Source organism: Microtus pennsylvanicus, chromosome 19, assembly GCF_037038515.1.
Source record: "Microtus pennsylvanicus isolate mMicPen1 chromosome 19, mMicPen1.hap1, whole genome shotgun sequence".
Taxonomy (NCBI): Eukaryota; Metazoa; Chordata; class Mammalia; order Rodentia; family Cricetidae; genus Microtus; species Microtus pennsylvanicus.
The window spans coordinates 33,037,261-33,060,166 of NC_134597.1; the positions used below are offsets into that span (position 1 = coordinate 33,037,261).

Consider the following 22,906-nt stretch of genomic DNA (forward strand, 5'->3'; position numbering starts at 1 on the left):
TTATTCAAGATTACACACACACACACACACACACACACACACACACACACGTCTTTTCCCACTTTGGAGCTTTCTTTACGACTTCTCTCCCAAGACCCTTATTTCTTCTCCAAAGTAGCCAGGTCCTTGTACCACCTGCTCCTCATTGCTTTCATGGTCCTTGCTACACTTTTTTTTTTTTTTTTTTTTTTTTTGGTTTTTCCAGACAGGGTTTCTCTGTGGTTTTGGAGCCTGTCCTGGAACTAGCTCTTGTAGACCAGGCTGGCCTCAAACTCACAGAGATCCGCCAGGCTCTGCCTCCCGAGTGCTGGGATTAAAGGCGTGCGCCACCACCGCCCGGCCTTGCTACACTTTTATTTTTATCACAGTTATTTTATATGTTGGGGACACGACTTAAAGGAACCGGTGACCTCTTGACAGCAAACACCGTTAGCCGGCTACCGAGCCATCGCACCGTGTTCCTGGCTATTCACCTACTCTCCCAGTAATAAGCGGGTAACAACAGGACGCATGTGTCTACTACCCAGAGTACAGAATACCTCGTTGAATACATATTATTACGAAACAATAAAATATTGGAATCAATTCAAGAAAGACTGATTGGGTTTAATAAGTATTAATCAAAAGTATAAGTCATTTCCTAAGGTCTAAACACCACCGCTAAGTCAGTGCAGGACCCAAGACCCACACCGAGGGGCTGAAAAGCTCGCCTTCCGTTGGACCCACCAGCAATCCATCGGGCGGTTTAACATTTCTAGGGTTTAAACTACGAAGCTCAGAAGAGGAGAGGGCCACGCGGAAAAGGGGGTCACAGAGGGTGCTTCTGTGTTTTGCGCTAAGCCATTCAATGTGTGCCTTGCCCTGGTGCGCGCCGCGGTCCCTTTAAGGAGCGCGTCTTGGGCGGAGAGGGCGGGGCCTGGTACCGGAAGCCGCGGGCGGCGCGGGCCAGGACGCGGAGTGCTCTGCCCGGCTGGGGCTCCCTGCTCGGTGCTGGTCCCGGAGCAGTTGGATGTGCGCGTACCCTCGCCGCGTCCCGGGGACCTGGACCGTGCACCCGCCTCCCTGCGGCTCTCTGAAGCTCCGCTGCAGGCCACGGGTCCGCACCTCCGACCCTGGCGCTCGGTGTCACCCCGCACTCTGCGGTCTGGCTCCGCACAGACCCGTGCGCGTGCTGACCCCGCTTCACCCGCGGTCCCTGGCTCTGGTCGCTGCCCGCCCCGGGCCTGGCCTAGCTTAGGCGGCAGCCCTTGGTGGGGGGTGGGGGGCGGTCCGATTTACCCCAGCTTCTCCCGAAGCATCTCCACAAATGGCTTCTTAAGTAGAAGACAAGCAGCCTAGGCGTGGGGGCCTGGGGAGAATGGTGACCCTCTGGCGTTTGTCTGTCAGGGTCTGCTTGTCACACTTAAGATGCTCTGAGTTTAGGAAGGAATTTGGCCTTCCCAGACCCCTGGGATGCTCTCGCAATGCCAGACTATGTTGGTTTCTGCTGGGTACTTTGCCCAAATTTATCTCAGCCCATGGGGATGTTGGAGAGGGGGCGCCTGGCACCTTGTGCCAGCGAAAGACCCACTGGAGTGACCTGGCTGGAAATGGACGAGTGGAAGTGGCTCAAGCAGGGCCTCTGGGCCGCGTCTTACTGTGTCTCCGTCTAGGGCTCCGTGCTGGCATTCTCTTGGCGAAATTCTTCCCCCTGCTCTTCTTGTACCCTCTCACCTACCTGGCTCCTGGCTTCTCCACCCTCTGGCTCCATCTGCTTTTGAAAGCCACAGAGACCTCTGGGCCAACATATATCAAACTGGGCCAATGGGCCAGCACCCGGCACGATCTCTTTTCAGAGGCTTTCTGTGCCCAGTTCTCCAAGCTGCATGTCCAGGTGACCCCCCACCCTTGGGCCCACACGGAATGCCTACTCCAGCAGGCGTTTGGGGAGGATTGGGGCAGCCTCCTGTTTTTCGAGACCCAGGAGCCTGTGGGTTCAGGGTGCGTGGCCCAAGTGTACAAAGCATTCGCTAGCACTACCTTGCTGGAGAAGGACAGAGCCTGGAGACTTGGGCAACTCTCTGTCCCATGGCTGTCCTCAGGATCTGGGGCAGTCTGGATGCTGGGAGGGTCCTTTGTGAAGGAGTGGAAGCCTTCGGAAAGCCTTGCCGATGAAGCATTTGTAGAAAAGCTGCTTCTCCCTAAAGCTGACCTTGTTAGGTCAGAAGGGAGCATGCCTCAGGTTCCTGGCCACCCACCTAAATCAGATCACCTCGTCCCAGTCGCAGTAAAAGTAAGTGCTCTCACAACCCTAGTGTGGTGCGCCCCATCTTTGATGAGCTATCCTGGTATAGGAGCCACGTCTAAACATGAAATATGAAGTTCATTTATATCACACACACATATACACACACCCATAGGTGCAGCTGACAAGTTATCTCTTGCAGTATTTCTAGTGCTAGTGCACCTTCGTTCTGACTTCAACCATCATCTGAGGTCAGGCTTGGGATTTTCCCCTTGTGTTAGGTAAGTCCTTAAAACGTTTCAGATTCGGCAGCATTTTGAGTTTTTTATTTTGAATTAGAATATAGGCTGCTCAACCTGTATTCTTGTTAGCTCAGTCAATGCTTGTTAAATGCAAGCTGTTTCATCCCTTCCTCCCTCCCTCCCTCCCTCCCTCCCTCCCTCCCTCCCTCCCTCCCTCCCTCCCTCCCTCATCTGTTTGTGGTAGTGAAGATTGAACCTAGGATGGAATCAAATTTAGTTCACACATGCTACGCCACTGAGCTTCATTCTACTTTCTGTTTGGAGACAAGGCCTTGCGAAGTTAGTTTCCCAGACCGGTCTTGAACCTATGACTCTTCCCTCCCAAGTATCAGGGATCACTGGTGCTGCTAGGTCTCCAGGCTCAAGTTGTTTCCTTGGTAGTCCCAGAGCTCACTGTGGAGGACCACAGAGCTCTGCCTGCCTCCGCCTCCTGTGTGCTGGAATTCAAGGTGTCTTCCTCCACTACAGATCCTGGTTTCATTTCCTGACTTTGTGGGGGTGGTATGAATAGTCTGAGGGAGGGGGAAAATGACTTGGATTTTGCTATTTCCAAAATCTTGAGTGGCGGTACCACCACCCCGGAGCATCATGGGTTACTACCCTTGATTTGAGGAGAGGCTCTGGTTCTTCTATGGTGGGAGTCGGTGCTTCCTAGGTCAGATGCTGTCTCCTGATTCTGTCTTGTCTCCTGGTTCTGTCTGGTAGGTGTTACACCCTGGCCTGCTCACTCAGGTGTACATGGATTTACTGCTGATGAAGATCGGTAGCCAAGCCCTGGGGCTTTTACCCGGAGTCAAATGGCTTAGCTTGCCTGAGATTGTGGAGGAATTTGAGAAGCTCATGGTCCAACAGGTGACTCCTTCTCTCAGCTGTAAATAGCACCTACCATAGTTCTTCCGAGCAGGTGAATAGGTAGGTCATTTCCCAGGGTGTTCACAGAGCGTGAGAGCTGTTAATCAATGTGGGTACTGCTTGTTGATGCAACAAAGAAGGCCCCGTCCACCAGTTTCATACAGGTAGGCTATTTCTTGCGTATACTCAGGTAACTTGAGGGAAGAGGGAGCTCTTTGGAGTGGTTTTCGGATCCATTTTCTCTGCAAGATTGGCCCGGCCAGTAAACTGGAAAACCAGAACTGCGCTGCTATCACCACAGAGGCCAAGGAATAGAGACAAAAATTGAACCTTGACATTTTTTTATTTTACATTTTATTTATTCCTGTGTGGTATATGGAGATGGGGAGGCATATGCATAAGTCAGAGGACTTTTTTTTTAAAGATTTATTTATTATGTATAGTGTTCTGTCTGCATGTTTGCCTGCACACCAGAAGAGGGCACCAGATCTCATTACAGATGGCTGTGAGCTGCCATGTGGTTGCTGGGAATTGAACTCAGGACCTCTGGAAGGAGAGTCAGTGCTTTTAACCTCTGAGCCATCACTCCAGCTCCCAGAGGGCACTTTTGAGGAGCTAGTTCTCTCCTTCCTCAGGGTGAGTCTTTGAGACTGACACTCCCATGGCACCAAGTGTTTTTGCCCACTGAGCCATTTCACTGGCCCAGAATTGAATCTTTAAATTGTGCTTTATTTAGAGAGCCTGCAACTTGAGAAGGTAATAGATAACATCTTTTAAAGAAAGACCTGCCTTACGCATTTTCTCCAGTTAGCAGGTTTATAGGGTGGCTGGGAGCGGGAAACAAAGGCAGTCACTCAGCCCAGAGCTCGGTCTTGCCCTTCTAGGCAGTCTGTTGGCTGTAGTTTGGAGATTGTGCCCCTCTGGCGCTTGTCATTTGCGCTCTTCCCCAGTTCCATCTCCATAGTCGGTGTGGAATGGTGCGGACATGGAAGATGTAAGAGATTTTATGGACTGGCCAGGAGGTGGGAAAATCTCTTCCTTCCAGCCTGCCAGCCAGAGAGCACTTGGGAAATGCAGTCTCTCTTTGTGCCTCAGGGTAAAATGAAACTAAGTGGGTTATATTAACTCTGCCACCATCAGAGGCTGAACTCTGAGCAAGAAGACTCATTAGCTTTGTTTTACTTTGTTTTTAGAGCTAATAGAGTAGACCTTCTCCCTGTTGGAGACCCTTAAGGGCATTTGTTTAAGTAGCCAGACTTGGTAAACTTATGTTGAAGGTGCCTGGGTCTTCAAGTGGACATTGGTACTGGCTCCCTATTGGACAGGGTTTCAGAAGCTGTGCACCAAGACTTCTTATATATCTTTGAATATTTTTAAGTTCCAGGCACTCATTTTGATGTTTCGAAAGTATTTGGGTACCTGGTGTGGTAGCCCAGACCTGTGATCCCAGCACCTAGGATCAGAGGCGGCATATGTCTGTAAATTCAAGTCCAGCTTAATCCAAGTGTGTTCCGGGAAGCTAGGTCCTATTTCAAAAGCCAAAAATGGACAATAAAGCAAGTGTTTGGACTGTTGGAGTAAGCAGAGCTGCAGTGAATCTTTCCCAACAGTTCTGAAGACAGCCTGGGGTAGAGAGAGATTCGGCTCATTGGTGTCTTCCCACGGTAGAAGGAGCTAGGGTCTCAGGCCTTGTGTAAGATGCTACAGAGCTGCATCCTCAAGACCTAATCGCTCTACAAAGCTCTACTTGGAGACTAGGATTTCAAATAGGAATTTGTGGGAGACTGAGAGGTGTGTGTAGAGGGGTGATACGGCATCTAGACCAGATGAGATTGGCTTTCTATCCTGGAGTATTGCAAGTTTGATGAAAAGGCATTAAAGCAGAGAAAATGGCTTCTAGTCTGACCACTGTCTTAATTTTGACTCCTGACTTCACCTCCCTTCTGAGCTTCAGCTCCATCAAAAGCCTGATAGGCGTCAGAGCCCCATCTCTGGAAACTCACATCCCCATGTCTTACCCATTTGTTTACCCAGCCTCTCCGGCTAACGTGACTGACAGGTGCCGCACATTGCAGGCCAGAGTGTTTGTCTAAGAGCCTGTGACTGCTCATTTGTGTAGTCAGGTCACAGTTACTACACTCTCAGGAGCGAGGGGTCTCAGGCCACATGGGTGCCCAGCACTCTGTAAGACTTGATGGCGTGGTAGAGGAAGGGAAGGGGCACCAGAGGAGGTGGATCTAGAGAGGAGCGGGAGCCAAACGGCGACCCACCTGGGTGTCATCCTCCAGAGCAGAGGTTTCAGCCCGGAGAGATGGTGCAGTGGTTTCAGAGCACTTGCTGCTCTTGCAGAGGATCCACCCGCTCTGTGTAACTCCAGTTCCGGGAGACCTGGCCGCCTCTTTTGAGCTCTGTGGGCAACAGGCGTGCACACAAAAGACTTATACATATAAAACAAATCTTATTTCTTTGTTTGTTTTTGAGATAGGGTTTCTCTTTGTTGCCCTGGCTGTCCTGGAACTTGCTCTGTAGAACAGTCTGGCCTCGAACTCACAGAGTGGCACCACCACTGCCCAGCAAATTTTTAAAAAAGTTTTTTTAAAAGACTGGATGTCACCTTTCACATAGCATGGATATAGTCAGACAGATTCGGAGAAAGGTTGGGAAGTTTATTAAAATATAAATGGGGCTGGGCAACTGGGTAGTGGTGGCACATGCCTTTAATCCCAGCACTTGGGAGGCAGAGGCAGGTGGATCTCTGTGAGTTCGAGGCCAGCCTGGTCTACAAGAGTTAGTTCCAAAACAGGAACCAAAGCTACAGAGAAACCCTGTTTCGAAAAATCAAAAAACAAACAAAAATAAATGGGCTGGGCATTCAGCTGTGGCAGTTGCTTCAGTAGGTTGAGGGCAAGGCCGTCCCTGTGTGGAAGTAACTGCAGCATATTGGTCATAATGGAAGGAGAGGGCAAGTGGGCTAGGCTAGTCGGGCACTGGGGGCACTAAAAAGAGCCGTGGAGTCAGATGGACATCCAGCAGCTGCTGCGAAGGGGGCCCAGATCTCATCCTGGGATCTGGTCTGCCATGGAGGAGTTCATGGGGATAGTGGGTGTTTTTCTGCTTTTGTGGAAGCTGTGGGCTAGCTAGTGTGTCTTCTCTGAGGTTCCTGGTGCAGCCAGGGAAGCTGGTAAGGAAAGAAGGAAGGGGACCGTGCTGACCTGGTCCCCCCAGCACCTCAGAGGTGTTCCCTGTGTCCACGCTAACTCTTCTTTCCTCCGACTCTGCAGATAGACCTGCGTTATGAAGCTCGGAATCTAGAACACTTTCAGCACAACTTTGAGAACATGACATCTGTGAGATTCCCCACCCCGCTGCACCCCCTCATCACGAGGGATATACTGGTGGAGACATATGAAGTAAGAGCTTGGTTCTGCAGTCACCCATAGCTGGCTGTCCCCACAGAGACTTCATGATGGAGAGAGGATGTGCTTCTCCTATGGAAAACGGGGAGAGGGTTGAGAGTGCAAGGTCCTGGGGTCTGCAAAAAATGAGCCTACTTGCGCCTAGACTCTGGGAGGAGCCGGAGGAAGAGGCGGGATGGAGTGAGCTGGTCCCGAGAGTGCAGGTAGCCGGAGGAAGAGGCGGGATGGAGCGAGCTGGTCCCGAGAGCTGCAGGTAGCTGGAGGAAGAGGCGGAATGGAGTGAGCTGGTCCCGAGAGTGCAGGTAGCCGGAGGAAGAGGCGGGATGGAGTGAGCTGGTCCCGAGAGCTGCACGCAGCCTCAGGCTTCTAGAACTGAAAACTTACTCAGCTGTCCTCATGGTAACCTCATGGCACTGTCCCAGGGAAATGTGTTTGACAGAGGAAGTGTTCAGAAGCATTTGCCTTAGCTGCCCCCAGACCTGTCTCGTTAGGAAACGGTGGTGGCATCCAGGGGCTTGTTTCCTAGCTGCGTAGCTCTGAGCCCTCTCTTAGGCTCGCTGGGCTTTCTAAATAAAATATGTTCCGTTTCATTGCCTTGACAAAGGGAACCAAGTGTTGATTTGCTGGTTGTCCATTCTTCTGGCTCTCCTGTCTTTTCCTGCTGGAGCTCCAGCCTGTCTCTGTTGGATGATTTCTTTCTTGTTTTAGTTTGCTTTGAGACAGTCTTACACATTCCAGGTTGGTCTTAAACTTTCTGACCTTACACCGCTGTCCTTCCTGCCTCTGCCTCCCACCTCGCCTGACACTTGGCTCGCTCTCAGCACCTGCTCCTGTCTTTTCCCAGGGCTCCAAGCATCTCTTTCCTGTTAGTAGCTGAGTCAATGGCTGCAAACCCCTGGGCATTTCTTTTGAGAAGTAAATGAAGGAAATAGATTAAAACCACTGTGTTAGAGACAGATTTATAGGGGTTCTCGGATCAGCTTCTGGGTCCTCTTGCTGTCTGAGGAAGAGTGACATGGCCAGCGGGTTAAAGCTGTCTCCCTGCTGTCTTTAAGGAGAGTGTTCCGGTGTCCAGCTACCAGCAGGCAGGAATTCCTGACGACCTGAAGAGGAGGATTGCACAGCTGGGGATCAACATGCTTTTGAAGATGGTGAGCTGGAGGCCCTGGATGTTGAGGTTCAGTACATGGGCAGATGAGGGCTCTGCCAGGCATCGGCAGGTTGGGAACATCAGCTGAGTGAAGTCCCCCAAACGCTCCTGTGACCTGAAGCTTGTGCTGAGCCCTTGATCTGTGGTGTGCATTCATGTGCTATGGAAAGAGTGGTAGGCACACAGTGTAGATCAACAGCAGGTATGATACTGCAGGTGTGTTAGATACTGCTTCATTCATTCATTCATTCATTCATTCAGTATTTGTGGAGTACCTGCTGTATGCCAAGTGCTGAGTTAAGTGTTGGACTTACTAAAACAGGCCTGACTACAGGGTAAACCAGTGGGGAAGAAGCACATGCCATTGGGGGCCTGTGCTCAAGGATGAGCTTGAAGGGACCTTTTGTGGACCCTGGGCTTCACTCAGGAAGTGATTCTATTCCATCTGGGATGGGGAGGCTGTGTCACCAACATGAAGACAAATGGTGGGACTTGTCTGGAGACAGCAGCCTGTGCCCAGGTTGTGTGTGCTGGGAGACGTGAAGGCACATCGTGCAGAATAGCTCAGAGTCAGGACTTCAGTCCATGGGCATGGAGCTCATCTGAGTTCTCGTTCCCCCCAAATATTTCAGCTTTCATTATTACAACATTTGCTGAAGTATGCCCCCCCACATGCACACATATAGTTAAGTTGAGACAGGTTCTTTCTGTATAGCCTAGCGTGAGGTGAAACATTAGAGAGCCCAGGGTGACCTCAAACTCACATTAAGCCTCTGCCTCCACTATTTAAGGTTTATGGGCCACCATGCCTGGCCAGTATACAGGTCTTAAGTGTATTTTAAAATTTGCAGGTTTCTAAAAGTTTGCCTGGTGCCCAGGAAAGCCAGGAGAGGGCATTAAATAACCTGGAGCTGGAGTTACAGATGGTTGTGAGCTGCCGTGTGGGTGCTGGGACAACAACCCAGGTTCCGGGGCAGAGCAGCTGGTGCTCTTAATCACTGAGCCACCTTTTTTAGCGTGTGTATGCGTGAACTCGGACATACCCCTGCGTGTGCATGGGAGTCAAAGGACAACATACAGGAGCCAGTCCTCTGTCCATCACGTAGATCCTCTGTCCATCACGTAGATCCTGTCCATCACGTAGATCCTGTCCATCACGTAGATCCTCTGTCCATCACGTAGATCCTGTCCATCACGTAGATCCTGTCCATCACGTAGATCCTCTGTCCATCACGTAGATCCTGTCCATCACGTAGATCCTCTGTCCATCACGTAGACCCTCTGTCCATCACGTAGACCCTGTCCATCACGTAGATCCTCTGTCCATCACGTAGATCCTGTCCATCACGTAGATCCTGTCCATCACGTAGATCCTGTCCATCACGTAGATCCTGTCCATCACGTAGATCCTGTCCATCACGTAGATCCTGTCCATCACGTAGATCCTGTCCATCACGTAGACCCTGTCCATCACGTAGATCCTCTGTCCATCACGTAGATCCTGTCCATCACGTAGATCCTGTCCAGCACGTAGACCCTGTCCATCACGTAGATCCTCTGTCCATCACGTAGATCCTGTCCATCACGTAGATCTTGTCCATCACGTAGACCCTGTCCATCACGTAGATCCTCTGTCCATCACGTAGATCCTGTCCATCACGTAGATCCTGTCCAGCACGTAGATCCTGTCCATCACGTAGATCCTCTGTCCATCACGTAGATCCTGTCCATCACGTAGATCCTGTCCATCACGTAGATCCTGTCCATCACGTAGATCCTGTGCACCACGTAGATCCTGTCCACCACGTAGATCCTGTCCATCACGTAGATCCTGTCCATCACGTAGATCCTGTCCATCACGTAGATCCTGTCCATCACGTAGATCCTGTCCATCACGTAGATCCTGTCCATCACGTAGATCCTGTCCATCACGTAGATCCTGTCCATCACGTAGATCCTGTCCATCACGTAGATCCTGTCCATCACGTAGATCCTGTCCATCACGTAGATCCTCTGTCCATCACGTAGATCCTGTCCATCACGTAGATCCTGTCCAGCACGTAGATCCTGTCCATCACGTAGATCCTCTGTCCATCACGTAGATCCTGTCCATCACGTAGATCTTGTCCATCACGTAGATCCTGTCCATCACGTAGACCCTGTCCATCACGTAGATCCTGTCCATCACGTAGATCCTGTGTCCATCACGTAGATCCTGTCCATCACGTAGATCCTCTGTCCATCACGTAGATCCTCTGTCCATCACGTAGATCCTGTCCATCACGTAGATCCTCTGTCCATCACGTAGATCCTCTGTCCATCACGTAGATCCTGTGTCCATCACGTAGATCCTCTGTCCATCACGTAGATCCTCTGTCCATCACGTAGATCCTGTCCATCACGTAGATCCTGTCCATCACGTAGATCCTGTCCATCACATAGATCCTGTCCAGCACGTAGATCCTGTCCATCACGTAGATCCTGTCCATCACGTAGATCCTCTGTCCATCACGTAGATCCTCTGTCCATCACGTAGATCCTGTCCATCACATAGATCCTGTCCATCACGTAGATCCTGTCCATCACGTAGATCCTCTGTCCATCACGTAGATCCTGTCCATCACGTAGATCCTCTGTCCATCACGTAGATCCTCTGTCCATCACGTAGATCCTCTGTCCATCACGTAGATCCTGTCCATCACGTAGATCCTCTGTCCATCACGTAGATCCTCTGTCCATCACGTAGATCCTGTCCAGCACGTAGATCCTCTGTCCATCATGTAGATCCTCTGTCCATCATGTAGATCCTGTCCATCACGTAGATCCTGTCCAGCACGTAGATCCTGTCCATCACGTAGATCCTGTCCATCACGTAGATCCTGTCCATCACATAGATCCTGTCCAGCACGTAGATCCTGTCCATCACGTAGATCCTCTGTCCATCACGTAGATCCTCTGTCCATCACGTAGATCCTCTGTCCATCACGTAGATCCTGTCCATCACATAGATCCTGTGGGTCAAACTCAAGTGGTCAGGCTTGGTGGCAAGCACCTTTACCTGCTGAACTATCTTACTGGCCTCATAATGAATTTTAAAAACCCATTCCTTAGTCCTGATGCAGGCAGTGGAAGGATATGAGGCAGAGACATCAGCTAGCCATGGCATAGCTTATCAGCGTGGAGTTGGGCTCGAGGACCCAGGTGAGGCAAGGAGCTGGGTACTGTTGTGGAGGAGCCAGAGGCAAATGGTGATTTCATTTTCTTTTTTGAAACAGGGTCTCATGTCAGGGGCCAGCCTCGACCAAAATACCTTTCTCCAGAAATGGAGGCGTGGACATTTAGAAATATAGTAGAGAATATGAAGACGCAAATGAAAATAATAAAACACAGAAACATGTAGGATAGTATCAGGAGAGAATTTTTTAGTGAGTACTGAAAATTCACCCGTGTTTAATTTCCAACTGGTTAACATACCCCTGGCCCCAAAAGGTAGGAGTAAAACAAAAGGCTGCATTCACATACAAATTGTAAGTCACGGGCTACATTCATCGCTCACGCCCTAGGTTCACGCTCTAGACCAAACACTCTGTAGGAAAACCACTCCCTGGGTGGAATCCCAAGTTATTTCCATGAAGGGAACTGGAACTTAGTTGGATCCTTAGACTTATGTTTGAGGTTGGAACCAACTACTTCCCTATTCCAGGAGCACAAGGTCTGGCAATTAGCCACATCTGTTGCCTCTGATTTACAACTAGGTGGGACCTTTGTCTGGAGGTAGACGCACAATAACCTTGAATGAACAAGTCCCAAACTCTCTGACTTTGGCCTCTACAGGCTTGAACTTGCTGTGTAGCTGAGGATGGCTTTGGAACTCCTGATCCTAGTTTCTCTACCACCCACGTGCTATGGCTCAAGTGTACCGGCACACTGGGCTGGTGTTGATTCTATAATATATTTGGGTCTCTCATCTGGGAAGCCCTGAGTGAACTTTTCTATCTCATGCCTGTCCGTCCAGATGAGGAGGAGTGGCAGAGGCCTCATCTAGAGGGGTTCTGTCTTCTACCAGGCAGTGGGGATCTCAGTGGTGCCTCTAACCACCAGGAAGTGCCTGGAACCAGGAGTGTGAAAAAAGGCTATGGATGCTCTCAAACACTTGAGCCATATAGGATAGTACTTGGAATCCCTGGGGATCGAGGGAGGGGAAGTAAGTGTGGGGGCATCCAGAGGTTTTTGCCTGGCTGGTCAGGAGCTGAGGTTGTCTCCTGATGAGTGGGGGTGAATGCAGGGGAGACAGGAGGTTTGAAACTGTTGCTTTGGTTCTGAGAAAGAACTCGGAGTGTAGAAGGACTGTCCGGTGGTGTCAAAGCCACACTGATACTTCAGGGATTGGAGGCACATTTGAGCTATCTGTGATCTGGAGCAGAATTGATCTGGTATTATCTGAATCTAGATGATCCAGATGTTAGTTCTATCATCTACTACCTGGGGACGAGGAGGGACAGTTGAGGCAGGACCTTGAATCTCTGCCCTTGATCTTCTAGCACTTGAGAACTGGAGGCAGGAGGATTTCTTAGTTCAGGACCAGGCTGGGCTACATGAGACCCTGTGTCATAAAATTAAAACCCAAACCAAACAGAACCAAACCTTTGACTTGGCTTATCCCTGTGCAAATTCTTGTTTAAGAGCCCCTAGCTGCAAGGGCTTGTGGAATGCCCGCCCCTGTGACTTGTCACTGGCAGCCTGCCGTCCCCTAAAACCTTTTCTGCAGGTACCCAGTGGTGCTAGGCCGGGAGGGTGGACGCAGACCTGACTGGTGCAGTCTCTTCCAGATATTTGTGGATAACTTTGTACATGGAGACCTTCACCCTGGGAACATCCTGGTCCAGGGTGCTGGTGGATTGTCCCCACGCCTGGACACTCAACAGCGGCAGGTGAATGTCCACGACACACTGGTGACTACCATAGCACCTGCCTTGTGCCCCCTGCGCCTGGTGTTGTTGGATGCTGGCATTGTGTCAGAGTTGCAGGCTTCAGACCTGAGGAATTTCCGGGCAGTTTTCCTGGCTGTAGCACTGGGGCAGGTGAGACTCACTGGGGTTGGCCCTTTAGAAAGCCCGTGGTTGCCAGGATGCTGTGGTTGGACGCGAGTGTGTGTGTGTGGGGGCACTGACAATGTGCTGGTTCTCAGGCTTGGCAGCTTAAGGTTGGCACCCTTAGTTGGGAAGTCATTCTTCTTTCCTGCATTGTGGGACTCCAGTTTCTCTTACTCTCTCAGCTAAATTGTTGGCATGGTGGGGACAGGACTCTAGCTTTAAGAATTTTTTTTATTTACTATTTTGTGTGTGATGTGTGTGTGAGTGCAGGTGAGACATGGCGTGCGCGGGATGGGCAGGTGAGACGTGGCGTGCGCGGGATGGGCAGGTGAGACATGGCGTGCGCGGGATGGGCAGGTGAGACGTGGCGTGCGCGGGATGGGCAGGTGAGACGTGGCGTGCGCGGGATGGGCAGAGGACACTTTGAGGACAAGAGCACCGTGTGCCTGCTCTGCTCTCCAAGCCGCTTTTCTTGTTTACCTCCAGGGCCACAGAGTAGCTGAGCTCATCCTGCATCATGCCCGGGCCAATGAGTGCAAGGATGTGGAGAGGTTCAAGGCTGAGATGGCTACTCTGGTGACCCAGGCCAGGAAGAACACCCTCACACTGGAGAAGGTAGGTAGGCACCGTGCGCTTGGGCAGAGCCGAGCTCACACGAGGGTCCACTTCACAGGGAGTCTGCAAAGAGTAGTTTTTTGGGGGGTGGAGTTGAGATGGGTATTTTTTTTATGTGTGTGTATAGCCCTGACTGTCCTGGAACTTGCTCTGCAGACCAGGCTAGCCTGGAACTCAGAGATCTGCCTGCTTCTGCCTCCCAAGTACTGAGATTAAAGATGTGTACTGCCCTGCAGACGGTAGAGTTTTTGACAAAAAAATATGTCTTGTTCTCACATCTTCTAAGAAGCTCAGGGGACTGACTGAAATCATAGGCTCCTTGCTGGCAGGATCCCTGATTTATTCAGGGATTAGCTGTTGTGGAGACACCTAAACATGCAGGGGAGGCAGTGTCCTACAGATGTACCATAGGCCTGTGCCCCTTGTTTGGCCTGACCCAGAGTGCATGGTGCACTCACGCTTTGTTAACTCGCTGTCTTTGTCAAGTTGGTGGCCTGCATTAGCAGGACAGCCCTCGCAGAGTGGCCACCAGTGGTGCTGACCTGGTTTGTGTAGATGGTTACTAATCACATACATGCATGCACACGCGCATATGCACACTCACACACATGCATGCCTCTGTCTCTGCTACTGAGCTACACCCTCATCTGTTTACTTGGGAACGTTTTGAGTGTGATGAGGGATGGGGAGAAGGGTGGAGTGAACATGGCTCTGAGGCTTCTTTTGCAGGCATTTGTGACCAATATAGTAGTGGAGCCTGATTGGTGTTATAAGGAGGCTGCTTATTGCTTCCTGGCTGCTCAGCCCCAAAATAACCACACAGAAAACTATGTTATTTAAATCACTGCTTGGCCCATTATTTCTAGCTTCTTATTGGCTAACTCTTACATATTAATTTAACCCATTTCTATTCATCTGTGTATCACCATGTGGCTGTGGCTTACTGGCTAAAGTTTCAGCATGTCTGTCTCTGGCAGGGCTCTATGGCCTCTCTCTGACTCCACCTCCTTTTTCCCAGCATTCAGTTTAGTTTTCCCTGCTTAGCTAAGTTCTTTCTTGCTATAGGTTCAAAGCAGTTTCTTTATTAATCAGTGGTATTTACACCATACAGAGGGGAATCCCACATCACCTCCCCCTTTCTGTTTAAATGAAAAGGAAGGTTTTAACTTTAACATAGTAAAATTACATATAACAAAACAGGTATTAAGCAAGAATTATAGTTAGAATATTTATATCTACTTTATAACTAAGGAAAACTATAACTATCAATTCTTCAACTCCATCAAAGACTGCAGAAGGATATAATATTACCTAAGTAAACAGGAAGTACATTGTAAGCAACTTCCAAAACTCTAGAATTGATAGAGACATCTTGCTGCCTGGACATTTACCCAAGGTTTTCCTGTACTGTTGGGGTATCCATCTTCAGCCTACAGGCCCATAGTATCCAGCAGACTCTTCCATGAAGTAGGAAATTTCAAAGACAGTCCTGCATATATTGGCAGTTTGTCAGTCACTTTCTTCTGTGTCCTACAGAATGTCTGGCAGACTCTTTCATGAAGCAGGAACCCCGAAGGACCATCTCACCTTTAGGCAAGTTCAGCAGTCATTTTTCTGTGGGTCCTGCATGCCCAGTTCATTAAGCAGTCTAGGCAAGATCAGTTTCTTGCCCAAATGGCTAACAAACACCATAAGAAGCCTCTTCAGTGCCTATCATCCTCTTGAAGTAATTGGTGCTGCCAGGAGCAGATGTGTCTCGTTGTCATGAAAAGTTCTAAGTTATTAAAACATTTTAAATGCTATATTCTGTAGTCTTTGGAAGATTTGAAGAATGCCTGTCTAACTGAAATATATCTCTATCCATCTAGAAAATCTAGCTGACATGACTACAAGCTTGACTATTACCCTGTATTTCTTTCTTTTTTTTTTTTTTTGAATTTTTCGAGATAGGGTTTCTCCTTAGCTTTTGGTTCCTGTCCTGGAACTAGCTCTTGTAGACCAGGCTGGCCTCGAACTCACAGAGATCTGCCTGCCTCTGCCTCCCGAGTGCTGGGATTAAAGGCGTGCGTCACCAACGCCCGGCTTTAACCTGTATTTCTTAATTATACATTATATTTTTAAATGAGCTGCACAAACATAATACTTTAATCAAGAGCAGAAATACACATATAACAAAATTGACCTTAAATTTGAATCAATAAACCAAGATCCATATAAATGAAAATCTCTATAGCAAATCCCCCTTTAAATTTAAACAAACATTTATAAACAATATTTGGGAGTATGGGTGTAGTTCTCTCCAAACTGCTTCCTGCTTTTTGTTGGACGAAGTAATTTTTGAGGGGTATTCAAGGCCACCTTTCAGGGCATCTTGGTCCATCAAATCACATTAGTCTGGAATTAATTCACAGGTTTTCATCCTTTGTGGAAACAAAAGAACCTCTTTTCCAAAGTAACGTATCCTTAGATCCATATTTTGAAATCAAGATATCTTTAAAGTATATATGTTGTCTTAGTTTAGCAATCCCCTGAATCAAATGTCTCTTTGCATTCAAAAAATACAAAGAAAAATACAATAATATACATAATCCAGCCTCTCTGTGTACATTCCATCTTTACATGGCTTATTTTACTTTTTCTACAAGTTTAATATTTATTTTATTATCTTTACTTCTTCAGTCTATTTCTGTCTATAGTCTTTTATATTATATTTGCTGTCTCTTTACTCTTTTTCTTCTCTCTTCCAAGCCTTTGTACATTTATCCAACACTGTGACCAATTTAGAGGTCTTTTTTTTAAAATCTGAATCTGTCTTTTTTGTGTATTTGTAATTATTTTCTGTCTAGGAGCTCTTAAAATGCTAAGCGCTTCTTAAAAGCTTAAGCTGCGGCATTACTAGGGCTTATATGGCCCTGCTTGCTTGCTCCACACAGTCCAACATGGCGGAAGTCTGTTCACCGCTTCTGCAAGCTGTGCACACTGCCCCAGTTCCCAGTATGCAGCGGGTCTGTGTTCAGCCGTTAAGCAGTTGTAGCACTCTGTTCACAAAACCATTTAAATGCGCCATAGCCAGACCTCGTCAGAGTTTGCCCTGGCAGCATGGCCCAGGAATTCACGGTTTCAAAACAGTGCGCCTTTTTTCTGCTGCGCTGAATCAGGAAAACCTCTTAAAGGAGGCATGCCTCTGCTTGCTTCTAGCAAACAGAGCCCACCCAAGAAAATGCTGCTACCTAACCATGCTTAACTCTGTTCTTTTGTGTCTAGGATTCCTTTTTAAGCTTTCTCAGGTTTTATGTGGATTTAGTTGGCCACGTGGGCGCCAGTTTGTTGTAAGAGCCCACTTGTTGGTTCCTAACTGCTCAGCCCCGAAATAACCACACAGAAAACTATATTATTTAAATCTCTGCTTGACCCATTAGCTCTAGCTTATTTGCTAACTCTTACATATTAATTTAACCCATTTCTATTAATCTGTGCATCACCATGAGGTCGTGGCCTACCAGCAAAGTTTCAGCACGTCTTTCTCTGGCAGCAGTTCCTTGGGTAGCCCCTTTCTCTCAGTGTGTGCACACGTATGAGTGTAGCAGTGGGGAGTGGGGAAGTGGGAAAGGACAGGGAAAGGGAGGGGAAGAAGTGCTTCCGGGATTCTACTGGGCTCTTTTGTTTTCCAGCTTCATGTTTCCAGCCTCCTCTCCAGTGTCTTTAAGCTACTGATGACCCACAAGGTGAGGTGTCATTGGAGAGCATCTTGGGAAGAGGTGGGGAGGGCATAGGTCAGTGGAGTGGGTGCACCTGATTTCCCTCAGCTTTTTTGTATATTGATTGTGGATTTTTAATGTTCTGAAGCAGGCCCAGTGGCCTCATGGTCCCTTGAGAACAAAGTCCCTGGATTTGTCAATCTATGTAGTGAGTCCAAGTGCTGTAATCCTTAGATGTAGGAAAATGTATTTAAAGACATGGAAAGGGGCCGGGCGTTGGTGGCGCAGGCCTTTAATCCCAGCACTTGGGAGGCAGAGACAGTCAGATCCCTGTGAGTTCAAGGCAGGCTAGTCTACACTAGTTCCAGAGAAACTAGTTATACAGAGGAAAAAAAAAACCTGTCTCAACCCCCACCCCCATGAAAAAAAACATGGAAAGGGAGAAAGGGTCCAGCCAGATACCCCCTCCGTGCCCTCCTTGGCTCGTGGTACTCAGGTGAGGGATGCACCCTTGTTCTTGGTGCCACTTGAAGCCCCAGTGTACCCTCCTGACTGCTAGGAGGAAGGTGGGGAGACGGTAGAATCCCATGGGTAGCACAGGGGAGGGGCGGGGGTCAGTCGCATGGTTGTCCAGGATGCTCAGCTGGCTCTGAGGTCTGGGAGGAGCTCCTTTTCTCTGTTCCAGGTCAAGCTCGAGAGCAACTTTGCCTCCATTGTGTTCGCCATCATGGTACTGGAGGGGCTCGGCCGCTCATTGGATCCCAAGCTGGACATCCTGGAGGCAGCAAAGCCCTTCCTCCTGCAGGGAGGAGGCTTCCTGTGACTGTGGCAGTGGGCACACAGTGAAGGCAGGTCCCGAGGGTCTGTCCTTTGGCAGCTGACATCTGAAACTGGGACGTGTGGCGGAAACACTACTAATTACCCTGTGACCTAGCCTGGGGGTCTGCTTAAAAAACTTTGGGTTATTTAGGGTATAAAGGGAGGGAAGCTGAAACTGGTGCCAGAGTCGCCATTTCAGGGAAAATGTCCTGCAGAAGAACAAAAAATACATTTACTTGTTTTGTTTTTTCGTTTTCCTCCCCTTTTTAAAAGTGTGTCTGTGTGTGTGTGTACGTGCGCGCGCGCATGCGTGCAGATGCCTCCTGAGGCCGGAAGAGGGCAGTGAATGAATCCTTTGGAGTTCTAGGAGGTTGTGAGCTGCACAGCATAGGTGATGGGAACTGAACTCGGGTCATCTGGAAGAGGAGCATAGTGCTCCTAACTACTGAGCTGTCTCTCCAGCCCCTTCTTTCTTCCGTTTTAAAATTGCACTTGTGTAAGAGGGAGGGCTGTGGGGAGTGGGTGTGGGGGAGACAGCTCATGTGCCATAGGTGTGTGTGTGTGTATGCGTGTAGGTCAGAACCATAAGGCTTTCTAGGGACTGACCTCAGGTCTTCAAGCCTGGCATCAAGCACTTTTCTTTTTTCTTAACTCTACTCTCTTTGGTCAAGTGGTTCTTGCTGGTGGTTCCCACCCTTTGACATAGGTTAGAAAATGCCATCAAATCCTGTAGAGCACATTAATTTTTTTTTCTTTTTGAAAGTGATGTACACAGATGGGTGGAGGTGGTGCATGTCTTTAGTTCCAGCACTGTGTAGGCAGAGGCAGGCAGATCTCTGAGTTCGAGGCCAGCCTGGTCTACAGAGTGAGTCCAGGGCAACCAGGACTATACAGAGAAACCCTGTCTCAACCTTCCCCCCACCCCCCGGTCAAGAGAGAAAGAATGAGAGAGAGAGAGAGAGGGGGGGGGGAGGGAGGGAGGGAGGGAGGGAGGGAGGGAGGAAGGAAAAAGAAAATGATGTGTATGTTTGGGAAAAGTGGAAAGTGCACACACAGACACTTCTGAAAAGTTTCTGTACCCTGATGAGGCTCTCTGCTGACATAGTAATCTAAATCAGACCAAATCAAAACAATTACAAAAAGCCCAGGTTTAATGGGTAAAATGCTCCTGAATGATTTTCCAGGCAGAGACAGAAAAGAGAGACCGGAAAACTACAAGTCTAGAGGGTAGTTTAAATACCCTGTGGGAGTGGTCTTGAGCAACTCCGTGGAGGGAGTCATCATTTGGGCAGGCTTTCTGAGATGCAGTAGGGTTTGGAGAGAGATGGGGGAGGGGACTTGGGGTAGAGCTTCCACCAGAACATCCCAGACTCTTTGGGTATATGGATGCCAGGGGCTGGGGTGAAGCTTCCACCGGAACAACATACATCTCCCACACCACTCATTTTTAAATTTTATATGGGCACTGTCAATGGTGCGAAACTTTTGAAGGCACAATTTGCAATTTGGGCAAATTTTACTGGGGTTCAAATTATCTTCCTGACAGTTTTTAACATTTGCCAATTTCTTCCAGAACTTATTTTTCCAAGTTAAAATAGTGAGCTGGGCTGTGGTGGTGCATACCTTTAATCCCAGTACTATGGAGGCAGGTGCAAGTGGATCTCTCTGAATTCGAGTTCAGCTTCTACAGAGTGAATTCCCGGGCAGCCAAGACTACACAGAGAAGCTCTGTCTTGAGTAAAACAAAACAAAAAACCCCACAAAACAAACAAATAAACAAACAAAAAACCAAACCCAAACCAACCAAACCCCCCCCCCAAATCCCACAAAACAAACCAAAAAATAGTGAGGCTGGTGTTATAGCTCGGTGGTTGAGGCTTGCCTGCTGTGTGTGTGGTTCTAGGTTCAGCCCTCAGCACCACCACCCCCCTAAGTGACCTCCATAGAGCCAACAGTTTCCTCTCCTTTTTGGTGGGGAGAGAATGTAACAAACCTTTAGGAAGTAAGGTAAGCAGGAAGTTACATCATCTCTATTTTTTTTCCATATACACCTCCTTTTGGTGATTCATTAAGAAAGATGAATGAATGAACTTCAGCTTACCTGCAATACTTAGAAACCAGGAAAGGAGAAGGTAAAAAGGGAATAAGAATTTTCCTGAGAAGCAGCTTTGAGCCTGTTAACAACTTAAATGCAGTGCAGATGAAGGCCTTGGTGCTCAGAGGAGGACGATTGCTTGTCTAATTCACAAGGTTAGTTGGCATAGCTGGAGTCTGGACTCCGGACTCCGGATGTTCAGCCTCCCATCTAAGCTCTTTTAGAATTTGTTATTGCTGTGTGTGTGTGTGTGTGTGTGTGTGTGTGTGTGTGTGTGTGTGTGATGTGTATGTATGTGTGATGAGGTCAGAGGATGGTGTCAGGAGTTGAATCTCTCCACCCTGGGTTCTGAGTAGGACCCAGCCCAGGTCATCAGTCCTGCATGGTCAGCTCATACACTGAACATCTCAATGGTCCTCTATGGCCTTTTAGAAATGTAAGTTGTATTTGCCCTGTGACCTTTCCTAGAGCTGGACAGCTATGGAGTTTGGGAAGTGACGACGTCTGCCCTTTCCATTCATGGACTGTCTCTTAGTGGTTTGTGTATGTTGTTAGGAGTGGTGTAAAAAGGCTGCTTGTTCCCTGCTGCTCAGCCCCGAAATAACCACACAGAAACTGTATTAATTAAATCACTGGCCTATTAGCTCTAGCCTCTTAGTGGCTAGCTCTTACATCTTAATTTAATCCATTTCTATTAATCTGTGTATCACTATGTGGCTGTGGCTTAACAGCAAGGTTCTGTCCAGCATCTCTCTCTGGCAGGGCTACATGACTTCTCTCTGACTCTACCTTTCTCCCAGCATTCAGTTTAGTTTTCCCTACCTAGCTCTGTTCTGCCCTGCTCTAGGCCCAAAGCAGTTTCTTTATTCATTAACCAATAAAAGCAACACATGTACAGAAGAACTTCCTGCGTCAGAGTGGTGGACAGTAGCCCAGAGAAAATCATGCCATTGAATATAAACTAGAAAGTCAACTTTCATCCATAGAGAGAATTCTACAGGTTCAAGGTTCAACCCAAGGCTTATCTTTAGCAGACACAATTTGCCACTCAACAGCTAGTATTTAGGAGCCAAGAGTTGGTTTAGGACATGAAGGGGCTATTGTCTTCAAGACTCCATCTTTGGTGAGCTTATCCAGGGTGTAGTCTCTGTATCTTCCCTGTGGTGATCATTCCAATCAGTCTCAGCTTCCTGATTAGTGTTGACAGAAGTTTCTCTCCTGAAAGCTGCTCCCAAGTAACCATACAGAGGCTTAATATTGATTATAAATGCTTGGTCAATAGCTCAGGCCTGTTAACTAGCTAACTCTTACATTTAAATTAAGCCATATTTCTTATCTACACTTTGCCACATACCTTGGCACCTTTTCTCACCATGGCATGCCCATCTTGTTTCTCTCTGTCTGCTTGCTACTTCTCAGACTCCACCTTCCTTCCTCCCAGCATTCTCAGTTTGGCTTGCCCCCAACTTATCTGTTCAGCTATTGGCCAGTCAGCTTCCTTATTAAACCAATCACAGTGACATACATTCACACACTGTAAAGGAATATTCTACAGATTAGTTCCTGTGTTTTCAGAGAGAGAGAGAGAGACAGAGACAGAGACAGACAGAGAGAGAGCTGGAGGTGGTGGCAAATGCCTTTAACCCCAGCACTCGGGAAGCGGAGACAGGTGGATCTCTGTGAGTTTGAAACCAGCCTGGTCTATATAGAGAGAGTTCCAGGATAGGCTCCAAAGCTACAAGGAAACCCTGTCTAGCAAAAACAGAGAGACACAGGGAGTTTGTACATGCATGTGAGTACAGTTACCACGAAGGCCAGAAGTGTGTATCATCCCTTGGAGCTGAGTTTACATATGGGTGTGAGCCATGTGATGTGGGTGCTGGGAATTGAAATCAGATCCCCAGGGAGAGCAGAACATGCTCTTTGGCACTGAGATATCTCTCCAGCTCCCCTGGATTTTCTTAATAGAGGCTTATCATCTTCTACGGGTTAAACCTCATGGCAACTTACATGCTTTGTGATGGTTTATGCACAGAACTAAGGAAAGGCTTTACTCCTGATGTTATCCAAAGTTCATCAGATGTCCTAGGTTCCTTAAAGCTCAAGAAAGACTTTATATTTAGTAAAGCCAGTGAGGTAGCTTAGCAGGCTGAATGAGTAAAGGTGTGTGCTGTCACGCCTGCTGACCCGAGTTCAGTCTCTGGGATGTACATGATGGAGGAAAACCAACTCCTCTAGATTTCCTCTGGCCATGTGTGTGTCATGACAAACATTCATACTCATATCCAACAACAACAACACCACACACACACACACACACACACACAAATAATGTAAGCCTGGATACCACATGGTGGAAGAGAACCAACTGCTGTAGATTTTCTCTGGCCATGTGTGTGCCATGGCAGACATTCATACTCACATCCAACAACAACAACAACAACAACAACAACAACACACACACACACACACACACACACACACACACACACAAATAATGTAAGTCTGGATACCACATGGTGGAAGAGAACCAACTGCTGTAGATTTCCTCTGGCCATGTGTGTGCCACGGCAGACATTCATACTCACATCCAACATCAACAACAACAACAACAACACACACACACACACACACACACACAC

General features: G+C 48.4%; 1 protein-coding gene across 5 annotated transcripts; it reads left to right on the top strand.

Moving 5' to 3' along the window:
* The first annotated feature begins 913 nt into the window (after positions 1-913).
* Adck2 (aarF domain containing kinase 2) lies at positions 914-21,162 on the top strand. 5 transcript variants are annotated; one of them, XM_075953549.1, is made up of 8 exons: positions 914-2,272; positions 3,232-3,378; positions 6,660-6,788; positions 7,850-7,945; positions 12,774-13,025; positions 13,524-13,652; positions 17,324-17,377; positions 18,036-21,162. In XM_075953549.1, the coding sequence occupies exons 1-8, from the start codon at positions 1,358-1,360 to the stop codon at positions 18,171-18,173; spliced, it is 1,860 nt and encodes a 619-aa protein (XP_075809664.1). In that variant the 5' UTR covers positions 914-1,357; the 3' UTR covers positions 18,174-21,162. The 5 variants fall into 5 exon arrangements, with proteins under 5 accessions (XP_075809664.1, XP_075809666.1, XP_075809665.1 ...); XM_075953551.1 differs by having other exon boundaries at positions 12,774-12,875; positions 18,036-18,415; XM_075953550.1 differs by lacking the exon at positions 17,324-17,377 and having other exon boundaries at positions 931-2,272; positions 18,036-18,419.
* The last annotated feature ends 1,744 nt before the right edge of the window (positions 21,163-22,906 follow it).

What these genes read in the sequence shown, in the direction of transcription:
- Adck2 (XM_075953549.1), top strand. Translation starts at nt 1,358, where the DNA reads ATGGTGACCCTCTGGCGTTTGTCTGTCAGGGTCTGCTTGTCACACTTA. An exon ending in TGGCTGTAGCACTGGGGCAG is followed by an intron (nt 13,026 to 13,523) that starts GTGAGACTCACT and finishes GTTTACCTCCAG; the next exon opens with GGCCACAGAGTAGCTGAGCT. An exon ending in ACACCCTCACACTGGAGAAG is followed by an intron (nt 13,653 to 17,323) that starts GTAGGTAGGCAC and finishes TTTGTTTTCCAG; the next exon opens with CTTCATGTTTCCAGCCTCCT.